Source organism: Euprymna scolopes, chromosome 3 (genome assembly GCF_053919585.1).
Source record: "Euprymna scolopes isolate OS-2025 chromosome 3, ASM5391958v1, whole genome shotgun sequence".
In the NCBI taxonomy this organism is placed as follows: domain Eukaryota; kingdom Metazoa; phylum Mollusca; class Cephalopoda; order Sepiida; family Sepiolidae; genus Euprymna; species Euprymna scolopes.
The window spans coordinates 19,313,697-19,328,926 of NC_136484.1; the positions used below are offsets into that span (position 1 = coordinate 19,313,697).

A 15,230-nucleotide genomic window follows, 5' to 3' on the forward strand; every position below is an offset into this window, starting at 1 on the left:
GGAGTAATGATTCTGAACAGAATATTTACTATCATATCTTTATTTTCGTATTTTGTTCGGGAAATTAACCTAATCTAGACGGAAAATCCATAATACGAATCGTACTTCTTCCAGTAGTTTGAGATTTTTCTCTGGCATCTATTTTTAGTTGGGTCATATACAGAGACGTGTAGTGCACAATGTTTGTTTCATTATAAATGCTTTATTGGGCTCATAAGAAGGAAAGCCAGCCTAACCATTTTAACATTTCTTGTAACACGCAGAAAAACGTATATTGGAATTTATAATTGAAGCAATTGGTTGAAATCAGGTATCCTTGGAAACATATCCTTGGAGTTTATAGTATTTCTTAGATGTTCTTGCATAAATCTCTTATAATACAAATTCAGCTGTTGTCTTCTCTTACCTTTTTTAGTTGCCTTTTGTCCTACTGGGCATGTGGCCAGATAGATAGCTTTGGTTAAGCATGGTTCTAAATCGAATTATAAGGGTCGCTCCAAAAGAAAGCTCTCCTATTTTTAAGTCAAAAATTAAACCGTTGAAAAGTGAAGACTGGGTTGGTATCAAAATGGGTGACTTTTTGTGATCATGAATTTATTTTCTACATGGTTCTCACCATTCTCGATGCACTTTTGCTAGTCTCTTTGTTGCGTCTGTCGTAAGAGTTCGGTGCGCGTTTTGTCACTCGCATCTGTCGCAACAAGTTCAGCCATCATAACACTGTCATTTGCAATCACTTTCGATCTATTTGGGCGGAATAAAAAAAAATATAGGAGGAATTAGTTACGAAACGTGCTTCGTGTATTTCGATTATGAGTTTAATCTCCGGATGACCGGAAGAAAGTATTGAACAGGTAATTGAATGGTTTCTCAGCGGATAATATAAAAAGGTTCAGTTCGAAATTCAGCAATCGTCAACGGCTACAACAAAGAAAACTGGTGCTACCAGATCAGGCTGTCTGAAGATATTGGCTTCCTGACACAAAATGCACCTAACATTGATGGGTTTTTCTACTTCTTTTTTAAAACTTTGTTCTCCCAAACCAAAAAATAACCCACCTTTTCCTTCTTTCCGTTTCCTCTTTTTCTTTATATCCCCCACTTCCTGACAGGTTTCCTAACTCAAAATGTACCAAACATTAATACTATAACCCTTTCCCTCTACTATTGCAAAACGTGTTCATGTTCTGCGGGGCAGGGAACAAAAACGATAAAATCCACTATAAAACTAAACAAAATACTGCAAACTAGCGATTGAAGATACAAAGAGCTTGAAGAATAAAAACCTTCTACAAAATAACTGGATGCAACATGAATGCTATTGCCAAAATAACTGGATTTGGCATTAAATAACCCGAAAATGGATGATATGCTGTAAAACATAAAAACCAACAAAGAAAAGCACATTTAATGAAGCTGGATATTACAACGGCTAAAACGTTCTGTAGCATGTAAGGGCTCTATTCAGGTATTACCAAATGTGCCAACACTCCGGTCATCTACTGAAAATAACGAAAGGTGGTGCATATTTCATATTTCATCGCAATATTTAACATGTATTCTTTTTGTTTTGTTTTTGTTGTACTCGGGGGGGTTGTTTTGTTGGGTTTTTTTTTGTTTTTTTGTTGTTTTGTTTTGTTTTGTTTTTTGTTTTTTTTCGATACAATTGATCAATAGCAATGGTTCCCGTTTACAACAAAAAAGCACCTTTTTAAGGAACTATAGAATGCAACGGTTAAAACTTTCTGTAGATAATCACGCTGGTGATAACTTCCCGAAAAATGTTAATGATCTTTCGAAGTATGACCAATAACCCGGTTATAATAGAGCAGCATGGTACAAACGGCGTGAATGAGCCATCTCTCATCCATCAAGATTTCTATCTTCATTTCTCGTTCTTTTTGCCTCTACCCTGCCCGTCGGGAAATCAATAAAACTATCCAGGGTTGACCGTATTTCATATTTTATCGCAACATTTAACATGAGCTTTCTTTTTCAGTACGGTTGATCAAAGACTCAGATCAAAGTTGTGGGTCGCATCCTCTCTTTAATTAATTTATCTCTCATCGAATCACTTAATGCATTTAAAATAACTACTAAACATTAACTTTTGGATGAGTATTCGCACTTTTGTCTAAAATATCTCATTTTCTGCATATTCATCACGGTATCCAGATGTAATGCAGTGCATATGAGCGCGCGGGAAAGATCAGCAGCAGTGAATGGTGCATGGTTTGTCAAGAGATTAACAGCAGTAGCCGAAAAAACGCGCATATGCAAATTAGGAAGTGTGCGCGAGAAGAGAAAAGGGGAAGAAAGGAGAGAAAAATGCACCACGTGCTCGGGGGAGAAGAAAATCGCGACATCCAAGAAAATGGACGTGTAAAGTTGAGGATGAGAATGGGGCGGCTGTGGCCGGCAGTCGGTCGGAGGAAAAAGAAAAGTGTACGAGGACTATGGCTAGAGACTTTTATGTGGTGTCGAGACGGAACAGTAACGGTAATAAAAAACTTTATTAAAAAAAAAAAAATGCCGACCCGAATTTGTATTTATTTATTTATTTCCTTTGTTACTACGTAACGTTATATGCATGGAAATTTTCTTTCTACTCTAATAATTTCTTTCCTCGGGCAGCTTGCATTTGGAATTCCTTTCCTGTTCCCCGTTTCCCAAATTGTACCCACATGCAGAAATGTAAATGCAATGTCAACAACTTTCTTCCTGCATTATTCCTCACTTACTATGTCCCCTATAAATCTTATCCCTAGTCATTTAGGTCTCTGTGGAAATATACCTTATTTAATTGCCTCCCCACAAAGGGAGAATGTCACAAGATTGTTGCTTTTATATACTGGAAAAAATCCGATTCCCCAAAAGCAGTACTATGGATGTAACGCGATCGTTTGCCGGGGAGAGTTACTTGGTTTGTTCGTGTCATGATGTTTCTTCAACGGTTGTTACCTCCTGGGAACGGCAACCAGCTCCCCAGGTGTTACACACGATCAAGCGGTAGGCACATCTTCTTTAAACTAAGGGTTGATATGACGTCTGCTGTTACATAAAGGGCCAATAGGGTTGATTAGACGTCGGTTGCATCCGCTAGTGGGTCTTGTCTTGGATGTTTTTTGTCGGCGTCATTACGGGCAGCATTTTATCGGTATTGTTGATAGAAACCGTTTGCTGAAATTGAACGCTTATGCAAAACGGCGAACAAAATTTTTTTTTATAATAATTCTTTAATGTTTAACAATTAGAAGGCGCATATGACTGTAGACTCACATCCGTCATCGACCGTCGCAAAACTTATGAGCGTCGTTGGCGCACGACTAGTCTTGTTCGGAGTTCCAGTTTCAATTGTTAATCCAATTCTCTCTTTGCAAGAGAGAGAAATAGGGATAAGAGAAGAACGAAATAAAGAGATATAGACATACACACTAAGGAAACAAAGCGGCTGGAATATTATTTTGGTTTTCAAATATTTCAACAGCAGCCAGATTTAACATTTGTATTGTGATGCCTTTGACTTGCTTGAATTTTATAAACAACTGTCAATCTCCAAAGTTGGCAGGTCTGACATTTTGAATATCTGCGCCAGCCCGTCGCTGCGCCACCTCCTCCCAAATTACGCGACAAGTCTGACACATGGTTTACTCTGCAAGAAGACCCCAGCTCCCGAAAAAGGGAGTCTCCCTATTGTGCCACATGGATTGGAAAAAATATAAAAATTGTTTTAATCTTGAGGGACTTTTTTTTTCTTTTCTTACTGGGGACAGAAAAGGTCAAGTGCAGTATTATGAAAGATACTATACTTTGCTCTAATCCAAAAATAAAAACTAACTTTTCAAACATTGCATAGAACATTTAAACTTAATATTCGAATAAAATGCTGATTAATCAGAAAAACCGGCGACTCTAAGTTCGCAGGAAACAGTGTTAGATAAAAAAAAATCGTAAATGCTTTATAAATTGATATTTCTTTCATAATACTAAAAACAAATTCAAAACAGTGAAACAGTAATATTTTGTTTATTTTATGCAAAAAAAGTATAATGCAATTTTTTACTTGACACTGTTTGCTGCGCAATTCGAGTCACCAAAATGCTATTAATATTTTTTTAAATGTTCTCTTAGTTTCTTGCCGTTATTTCTGAGTGCAACGTAGCGATCCCTCCTTTCTTTAATAGAACAAATATACATGCGTAACGTGATCCCTTATTTCCCTCCTAATAGGATGAGTTTGTAGCATAGGCGTGTCAGCTACTCTTCGTGATGTTTGTTCCAATATGTGTGATGTTGCTTTTTGTGGTTGTGTCGCGTATTCATCTTCTCCATTGATGGGATTCATTTGTAACCCGTCAAAGTACCACTTATCAAAATTTCTACCAGCAGGATAGAACACAAGGAAGACGCTATAAACACGAACCAAAACATAGGACGTGCTCGCTTGTCGAAATCATGTAAGCCTTGTATTCTGATCAGTTCACCACATTTTTGAAAATCTTTATTTCTACAGTGTTTTAACGAAACACAAATGTTTTCTTCTAAAATTTAGATAAAGAGTTTTAGAAATCGTAACCTGTCAAAAGAATCCTGCTTTGAAATTCCATATACGATCAAACCTAATCCCTCAAAATTCCTTTTGCTAAACTATATTTTTAGAAGTCGTTATTCGTCAGATGATCGCGCTGCAGAGTGAAATAAATTCCATCGCTAAACACGGGTTGAATTAAATCTTATATTAAATCTACCCAAGCATCTCTTTAAGAGTTTTTATTTGTCGATTTATCGCTCTTTTGTTTGAAAATCGGTTTCATCTCTATATGCGCAGATCGAATGGACGCATCTTAAGACTACGTTTCTGTGTTTGACTTTTTTGTGGTGGTTGTGGCTCTTTTTCTTTTTGCTGTGATTGTGGCCCTTTTCTTTTTTTTTTGTATGTTTTTTTTTTCTTTCGCCAAAAATTTGAGCAGATTTTTTTTGGGGGGGGGGGCAGCCAGCTACTGATTTTTCTCTTGACAGGTAAAATGCTAATCGTACATTCTTCATTCTTTTTTGTTTTTGTTCTATTTTCAGAAAGACTGTCCGAAAGGTCTTCTAACCAAATCGAAACTAATGGAAGTTTATTCGGACCTTTTCCGACAAGGTAACCCCGAAGCATTCTGCGATCACGTATTTCGCACATTTGATCACGACAACAGTGGCCATATCGATTTCAAAGAATTTATGCTGGCCATTAGTGTGACTTCGGCTAAAGATCCGAAGGAAAAATTAACCTGGGCCTTTACGATGTACGATAAGAATAAAGATGGAACGATTGAGAAGAGCGAAATGGTAGACATCATTACGGTGAGATTTTGCTTCTATTTTCCTTATTAATCATTCATTTCAATAGTTTTTTCTTTATGGTGTATCAACCCGTTCAGTGGGCTATTTTATACCTAAAAGCAATCCCTATGAGAAAGTATTTATTAAATACAAGTTGCTGTTTTAACCGTATTTTAAGTGTTCATAACGTTCATAATAGTATTATAAGATAATTGAAACAGATAAATCCGACTTTTGAAATCGGTTTAGTCGATTGAATTGTCAGTGTCGATAACCTTATATATATATATATATATATATATATATATATATATATATATATATATATATATATATATATATATTGTGGACTCTTTAATTCTGAGACCATCATGGATTATTAGCCTTCCTTAACTCTTTAAAGATCTGAATCCTCCAAACTTTTTTTTTTTTTTTTCGATACCTCTGTCGTAAAAGTTCGAAGCGCCCTTTGTCACTCGCATCTTTTGCATCACTCTGAATTCGAACCCATGTCCTAACTGTGCTAACATCAGCTGCGTAAGCTTTGTAAACGGTCTGTGAGTGTTGATTGGTTCAATTTTTCTGCATGGAGGAATTCAGCGACGCATCTCTGCTTCTGATAAATGTCTATAACACGTGTTGCTTTCTTAGTCTCAGACCAGCAATATCTGCAACAGAAGAAACATTCAGATCGTTAATGCATATGTTCAGTCATCATAACAATGCAATTTGCAATCCCGCCTGATCCATTAGGAGGCATTACTTTTACAATGTTCCTTTGTAGATTATATAATGGCATATTTTCCTTCACCGAGAAAGTGACAATATGAAATGCAATATACAACATCAAAATTCATATCTTATTGTGGGCTTTATTTTTATTTAATTTTTAGTTTTATTTCTAATCTACCAGTCTATTGCATCTATAGTTTTTAGTTTCTGACAATTAGAAATATAATGGATTTACACTTGTCTATAGTATAGTAATATTTGACTTTTCACCTTTTTTCTTTTTTTTTACTAAGGAGTCACCACTTATCAAAGCCCGAAGGCCACTCGAGGATAAGGATTAATGAACAACATAAGGTGGTAGTTTAGTAATTGTTAATGGTGTAAATTGGGTAGAATTTTATTAATGTGGGCAGATATATGTAAATGACTTTGTCTATCCTTTGAGGAACAATCTCTACCAAACTCCTCGGTCAGTTTTTAATCTACAGACTTGTAACTTGGTATATAGGGTATTTGGATCTGTGGAACAAATTTGGTTTGGATTTTTATCCGATAAAATAGTTAAAGGATCACAATTGAAAAAAACAAATGACACTTGGCAGACTTAAGTCGACTTAAAGTGCTCTTCTACGCATGCGAAGATCTACATTTCTAGTTTGAACAACGTTAAGGACATGGTACATATGGTAAGGAATAAGGGCGGACGAATATGTTTTGGTTTCGATTCTAGCTAATGGCACCCAAATTATTTTCAATTTTTGAAATTACTAGATATTGGGTACAATATAATAATCAAAGAATTGGCTCTATAATAATAACAATACGAAATTTGTATAAATTAAAATATATTTAAATTGCATTTTACCACTGGGATACTATTTTTATTTATTTTACTTAAATTTTTAAGAAATCAAGGGAGCTAACTCCTCCCGGAGCTAACACTTGATTTCATTATGATTGGGATTTATATCCGAGGGCTATTTTTTTTTAGAATAGATGTTGTTCCATTTATGGCTGCAATCTATTTCTCATTACAGCTTGGTCTTCCAGGGATTTTTTCCAGGTACTTGAGATTCTTTTTCACTAAACCAGTTGCATCTATCACAACTGGTATAATGCATATCTCTCTCAAAGACCATGTTCTCTTTATGTTATTCTTTAGGTTCTAATACTTGGATTTTTTTTTTTTTTTTTTTTTTTTTGTATTTTACTTCAGTAAGTCTTAAGATATCAAGGGGCTCCTTCCTGGAGCTAACAATTGATTCTGTTGTGATTCAAATTTATATCCGAGGGCTCTTTTAAGAATAGATGCTGTTCCCTTTATGGCTGCTATTTGGATCTCGTTACAGCTTGGTCTTCCAGGGATCGCTTCTAAGTATTTATGAAGATTCTTTTTTTATTAAACCAGTTGCTCCTATCACAACCGATATAATGTTTATTTCTTTCAGAGACCATGTGGTTTTTAGATCATTTTTTAGGTCCTGATATTTTGTTATCTTTTCCCGTTCAGCTCTATTAAGGCTAAAATCATTTGGGACTGCGACATCGATAATGGGCACAGTTCTTTCGGGCTTGTTCCATATTACAATATCTGGTTTGATAGCCTTGTCTTTTATGCATCTGCCTGCCTGTATGTCTTTGTCATAGAACACGATCACTTTTCATTTGATGTTATCAGTGGTGGTTCATGTTCCCAGATGTTCGTTGCTCTGTCAAGTTGCATCTCTCCACAGATCTTCCAATGGAGGTACTTACATACTTTGTTGTGACGGGCAGTGTAAAGGCCATCTGCCAATAAGATTGGGCATGCAGACATTAAGTGGCTTGGGCTCTCAATCGATTAGTGGCAAAACTGGCATTGGCCATTTGCTTGTAGGCCCGCCATTTTTTTTAATCAATTTGTGAGTAAGTCCTGATCTTGACTGGCTACAATGAGTCTTTCCTCATCAAATGGAAGTCTCTCGCTCTTGAGCCATTGGAGTGAAGCATCTTTGTCTATATATATTACAGTTTAAGCTCCTCTAGGAACTTTCCTGCTCTTTTATGTTGTTCCCGTGTGTGTGTGTGTGTGTGTGTGTGTATGCGTGTGTGTGTTTCTGTGTGCGTTTAAATGAAATGCCGTAAGATGACCGGTTGTATAATACTGCAACCAAATAACCATTGGCTTACCTGTTCATGTTACATACACACACACACACACACACACATATCTGTGCCTGGGCTATTAAAGAATATAATAAATTTAACGTTGATCAATTCGCATGTAGTATAAGATGTGTGTGTGTGTGTGTATTATCAAATGTCTTTTAATTTCTATTAACTACCTCTCGCTTTCTTGTTTCAGGCAATTTATGAGATGTTGGGTTGTTCGGATTCGCAGGAGCCCCCCGAAGAGCGTACAGAAAAGATATTTAAAAAAATGGACGTTAACAATGATGGAGTTTTGTCCAGGGAAGAATTCATTAGTGGTTGTCTTGACGACGATGACCTGCGCCAAATGTTGACAGTAGACGCCATCTGTGCCCCATGACGGAATCGAGGCTAACACAAAACAAAAAATCATGTCTTAAAATACAAAAATAACAAACTTTTCTTAAGAAAAAAAAAACCTCCTTCATAATTGTTATTTTATTACTAGATTTTTTTCTTTTTATATATCTTCTATTTGTCTCTTATTCAATGTTTTTTGTCAGACATTTCTTCTATCATCTTACAGTAAAACACGCAGTTTTTTTCTTAAAAGAACGAAGAAAGAATCTGAAAATGAAAAACGATTATTCATAACTATTATTACTGTTATTATCATCCCTATTAACTATTATTACCATCTCTATTACCTAGAGTGTTTTCGGTTAATCTAAAATTAACAAATACGTTTGCATTTTATTTTAAAATATGAAAATATTTTAGTGATTATTTGGTTAAATAAAATAATATAAACAGGTTTTAGGCGGGAAAATGCGTCCGTTTTCTTTTCGTGATTTTTCGATCTAAATTTTTGTTACTTTACAATAAAACTAATAAGCAAAATTGGGATTGCAATGCAAAAGATATATCCGTCTAGTTTTTCGCAATGTATTCGTTGTTTTCCTAAATAATTCGCCTCTTTATTTTTATATATAATCTGTTGGTGACAAGTCACTGATTTGAACGATATTAATTTTAAAACTAATTCAAATAGCATTATTGTATGATTTAATAATTTTATGATACAATCCGTTAATAATTATCTCGAAAATTATGTATAAAATAAAAGTAGTTTTTAAAATAAATAAATGATTATTAAAAAAAAAACTTGAGGGAAGCGCTTGACTATTTTTAAAATACATATTTCTTATTTACTTATACCAAATAGTTAAATAGTCGTTTTTCGGAATGTCGGGATGTTTTTGGGTAGATCTATTACCAAAAATGGCCAACTAAAAAACAAATTGGCAATAGTTTTTAATGTAAAGTTATGACGAATTAATTAATTGAAACGTATTTGTTATATATGAATAAAGATGTATTTACATGTTGCTTAAAAATCATTTAAAACTTATCAAGATTGAAATTTAAAAGAAATCGTTTAACGTTTAAGGTATTTTAAACTTTTATTATCCTCTCTTTACGTCTGCTTTTTATCTATATTTGAATTAAACAAGATTAAAATAAAAGTCAAAGTCAATACATGTTGAAATAAGGTACAATTTTTTTTTAGTTTTTTTTTGTTTGTTTGTTTCTTCGTTTCTTTTGATTTTCTGATTTTATTTTATTTTTTTGCTTTATTTGAAATTTCGTTCATGAATCTATAAACCAAGGGAAGATAACTCTTATAATCTTAACGAATAAAATCCATTGGCATTGCTGCATCATTACGTGAAGCAGTGGAACAAAATAAAATGTCTTTTTGTTTATTTTCTATTTAACCTTTATTTTATTTCTCATAAACTAGATCGATTTTCTTTATTTCTTTTCATTTCTTTATCCAAATTTTGATCAAGTTTTGCTATCTGTTTTTTTTTTTTATTATTCATGAAGAATGTTGGAGATTACCTCATATTTTCAAAAAGGGCCCATTTCGATATTATTGGAGGTTTTGCTTCATATGAAAACACGGGATTCTATACATACCATGTATTTATCTAGTGTAGACATGGCATAAACTACGCATAGTAATAGTCTGTGTTTTTTTTGGGGGGGGTTCGCATTGCGTTTATTAGACTGATGAATTATATGGTAAGCGCAAAATGAAAATCTATCGGTAACAATATGATGTTCTTTCTAATATTTATGCTCCTTAACTATAGATCTATATATATACAGATTGTGTCGCAACTAAAAAGAAATGCCGCATCTTATAACAACCGTACCGAAAATCTATCTGAAGAGTTACACGGTAGAAAATATGAATTTCGTCTACGAATATATACATGTGTATTTTTGTGCATTTTTTAAGATATGTATATATTTAGAATAATTTATCATATGAACATTTTCGTTTTTTTTTTTTACTATTTTTTATGAAATGATAATGTCAATAGAGCTAAGTCATTTTTTTACTATTTTTTATGAAATGATAATGTCAATAGAGCTAAGTCATCTTGTCTCTTTATATTCCACTTTTCGATTTGTGCTGACTTTCATGTTTATAATATAAGAACATGATCGAAATAAAACCGTGTCTATGTAAAAAGTAAGGTGTAACCTAGACTAGGACATGAGTCGAAACTATCGTGTCAGCTGTTTTTTCAACAATTTTTGAATTGCATTGTTCCTACCATGTACGACGCATGTTAGGAATACCAGATTTTGTATGCAGAATTTCGCCCTAGTGGCATTGCAAGCCGAGGGCCGATACAAAATTACAAATACAACGAACATGGCGGATAGTCCTGAACCGTTCTTTGTGATCTACGCAGACTAGACACTGGCTGGTGACAATGATTCTGATTCACATTTGAATATGACCGGTTCTAGATTTAAAATCCAAACTCGAAATTATTAACCAAAAGCGAAAATCAAACTTTCTATAATTTCACTTTAAAATTAAAAAAAGGTACTTGTACAATTCAATCAAGACATTAACAAATGAAAATATTGAAAAGTTATATTGAACGTATCCATTATGGAATGAAGTCCTTCGAGAAAAAAATCCACTTAATTTGATTAAGTAGCTGCTTTTTTTTTTTCTGTAAAGAAAAAAAATTATGACTGCGAGCTGAAGATAGCCATGTTTGCATACAGAAAGAGTAGTTATTATCTAGCATAAAGATGGGTGTCGGCGCTTTAGACCGAGTTATCTCCCCATTGTGGTCTAAAAAGTTCAAACCTGGCTATCTTTAGCTCGCTGTCATAAAACATTTTTTCGCCGTAAAAGAAAATACTTGATCAAATTAAGTGATTTTTTTTTTTTTTTTTTTTTTTCGGAGAACTTAATTCCATAACAAAGACGTACAATATAGCTTTTTTTCAATATTTTCATTTATTAATGCCTTGATTAAACTGTACAAATACTGAAAAAAAATTATAAAATTAAAAAATTATTGAGCTTTAAAGAATTCAGGATTTTATACAGAAAACTACAAAGCGAAACCTCCAATTTATCCAAATAATTTAAAATGCTCATCGAAAAGATATGTGCATTTCTTTCCGTTTTCTCTTAACTTCAAAGCGCTGTTATTTATTTTCTTCTCGTATGAAATGATCTCCAATATTTGCAAAACAAAATCAATACACAGAAATATGGAACGACGCACACGTATCGATTTAATATCAATAATTCTGTTTAATCTATTAGTTTTTATCCATTACTATTACTGCTTCATTCAAAACTTTTTCTGCTTTTTTTACCAAATAAAAATTTACGTTTCAGGAGGTCGTTTGATGTAAACAGGTTTGTTTCTATACCTACACACACATACACACATGCAAATGCATACACGCAGACATATAAATACACATACGTGTACCTGTTAAGACTTTCACATATGTTTGTGTGCGTGTCAAATTGAATCACACAAATATATTTGTTTTTTTGACGCCGTTATTTGACGTTCTATTTTGGTGATGAGTTGTTGTGTCAAGATGTTTGTAATGTTTTTCCGCTCTGTTCGCAACTAATGTCGATCGTCCATTTTGTACTGGACTTTGTTTATACGAACCGCCGATACCTTCGTCGATATAAAAACATAAAACAAGTCCTCAACTTACGAACAAAAACTCAGCAGCAGTTTTTTTTTTTTATCTGTCCGAAATTACAAAATAAAATCCTCTTGCATCTAATACGTAAAGTGTAAAGATAAGAACTCCACTCATGACAGGATCTGAAAACAATGTAGAACGACACTGTTTGATGTTACTCAACCACCACGTCTTTTCGAAACAAATCGAATAAGTATTTTCAAATCAAGTGTACGATTAAAATAATTAATATCGCAATTTTACTTTTATAAAATTATATATACTAGTTGTATCCAGGATTCACTGATATCATTTAAAATGATGGGGAGATAAACTTTTCAGGTTAAAATAATAGTTGTACAACTTTGCATTATTTGAGCTTTGTTGTTTTTTTTTTAAATTAAAATTGAAAATCGTAACCGGAATAATTTCTTCGAAAGAAATTGAAGCACGTGAATTTTTAATGTAAAAACATGGAAAACCCAAGTGGCTAGGTAGAATCAAATATCGTTTCACCGGGTATGTTAGGTTTAAATTGTAAAATTCGGCGGAAACGGTTTATTGTATTAGATTACCATTCAATTACAAAATTATTCTGGGATATGTTTCTACATTTACCTTTCGTTTCTTTTTTTTTTTTTTCCTGTGGTTTTGTTTAAAGCGCTTATTAGTCTGTTGATGAAATACACGTAAATTTAAACAGCATTTTTTTTTTTTTGTAAGAAGTAAAGATCATGGTTTTATCATTTACTAGAAAACATTATCAATGCATATGTAAACTAAAACAAACTGTTCAAGGGTTATCCTTATGATTTTATAAAATATAACATCTTATAGGGTTTTATATTCAGTATATGCATCGATATGATTTTCTAACAAATATAATTCCAATTTAAACACTAAATTATTACATTTGTGTATATTTTAATGGGATACATTTGAAAATGCGTGTTTCGTTAATGGCATAGTTTGAATAGCATCGGATAACGTGTCGACCTAAACTCGTTACTTTAAGCTGCTAATTGGGGTGCTGAATCTACACTTATCACCAAAAAAAACATAACCCAATAAGCAATTATATTGGAGTGTTCTTTTTATTGAAACTTTTTATTCGGATTTATTTTGTAATGTTGCCAGCAACGAAATAATAAAAACGGTTATAATGAATGTTCTAAAACAAAGATTTATCGAGAAAAATTGAGATGAAATGTTGCGCAATTCCTCTACGTTGCATCTCGGTGTATTGAAATTATCCGCAATCAAGCTTGTATCCGACAAGCTGGATTGGGGCAGATGTCGTCCGATTGAATACTTGTTCTGTTTCTCCCTATAAGACAGGAGAAACTAGAAACATTACAAGCTGAAAAGGGGAGACTGACTTTATATATCATATCCATATATGCGAATATGATGTAAAACTAGCCTGGTATCGAAACTATTCCCTTTTCTTTCTATTTAAGCCACAGCTGTAAGTGTAACGTAGCACACACGTTTACTTACGGGACGCATATGGTGTATGCAGCCTACGTCACAAGGAACATAGGACAGGTAATAACTCTATTCCTTTTTTTTTTATAACAATGGCATTTATTTCCTCATTCTCTCGTCACGCGTGACTTCTTGTTACGGCCGTGACGTCACCCACATCTCTAAAGTGATCGTCCTCTCCAACGTTGTCTCTCTCCTTTATATAGTCTTCTTTGTCCTTACCGTGACGTCATTTCGCATCCGCGCTCTGTTACATAACGGAAGTTGCTTAGAACTTTTTCTATTCCTTCTCGTTATTATATCCATAGCTACACGGGGTGCATATTTGTATCTTTTTTCTACTTGCGATAATACATTCCGGGAAATGAGTTCATGCCTGTTATCAACTTTCCCCTTGTTATTATACACCTAGCCAGAGGGGAAACAAGAGTTCATATCTTCGTTCTTGTAAATTACATTCATGAAGAGGAGCTTGAGTTCATAAATTTCTCTTTTGCTATTTCACACATCATATTATAACTGTGGGTTTATACTTCCCTCCCCGCCTCTCTCTCTCTCTCTCTCTCTCTCTCTCTCTCTCTCTCTCTCTCTCTCTCTCTCTCTCTGTTATTAGTGTATATTCATACAGCTCTTTCTTTTGCTATTATATTCGTAGCTGAAAGGTTGTGTGAATTCATATATTTTCCCCATGTGATTATTCTAAAGTCGAGCACAACAGATGCTATGAGACTAAATCGGTTTGCCATCTACCTAATCCATAAGTATAAACATTTAAAAAAAGAAAAAAAAATGTCTTATCCAGATACAAAAAAAAAATAACCGTTTTTATTTAAAAAAAAAAGTTTTTTGAAAATCTTTAAAATTCGGATGTTCGTAACCTGAATATTCAACTTCGAACATTCGTTTTGCGAAATAATTTATAAAGAAAAATGTTCGTACGTTGAGGACATTCTTTATGATATTCCTCCGTTTATTAATCTGGTTCTCTCTTTTTTTTTTTTTTTTTTTTTTTTTTAGTATTTTGAAAAGAAACATGCGCCAATGTTATGCTCGTGCAGGTGTCACCCGTTGTTTGAAAAACGTGAAAAAAAACGACACTTTTATAATTTATAATTGACCGAAGTGATATTTTGTTCTTCATTGTTATAAAGCTAAATTTGCTATTTCAGTGAATTTTTTTTCTTTCTTTTTGCGGGGGGGGGGGGAGGAAAACGCACACCATCCAAACTTATTTGCCCGTCTCTTTGGCAAGAAAAATGTTTCAATTTTCCTACTTACCTCTTTTATCCTATTCCGGAAATTATTTTCCCCCATTTTAAAAAATAATTTTGAAAAAAAAAAAAAAAAAAAAAAAAACTATTTACAGTTTCAGGCTGTTTTCTTCATCTTAATCGATGCTATTTTTCAAAACGTTTCGGTCGTTGAACTCTCCGGCCTTAAGACGAAATAGTTACATTCAATATTTAAAATAAAAAAAAAACTGTGTACACAAAATAAAAGGTTATAAATGTAACTTATTTATC

At 33.5% G+C, this 15,230-nt stretch overlaps 1 protein-coding gene across 4 annotated transcripts in view; it reads left to right on the forward strand.

Moving 5' to 3' along the window:
- The window catches only part of LOC145253291 (neuronal calcium sensor 2-like), a 570,463-nt gene extending 560,524 nt beyond the window's left edge, over positions 1–9,939 (forward strand). For all 4 annotated transcript variants that reach the window (XM_080112920.1, XM_080112923.1, XM_080112921.1 and 1 more), the window contains 2 exons: positions 5,074–5,346; positions 8,402–9,939. In XM_080112920.1, the coding sequence (XP_079969046.1) occupies positions 5,074–5,346; positions 8,402–8,587 (459 nt within the window). In that variant the 3' untranslated portion in view covers positions 8,588–9,939. The remainder of the gene's footprint in view (positions 1–5,073; positions 5,347–8,401) is intronic.
- Positions 9,940–15,230: the final 5,291 nt, after the last annotated feature.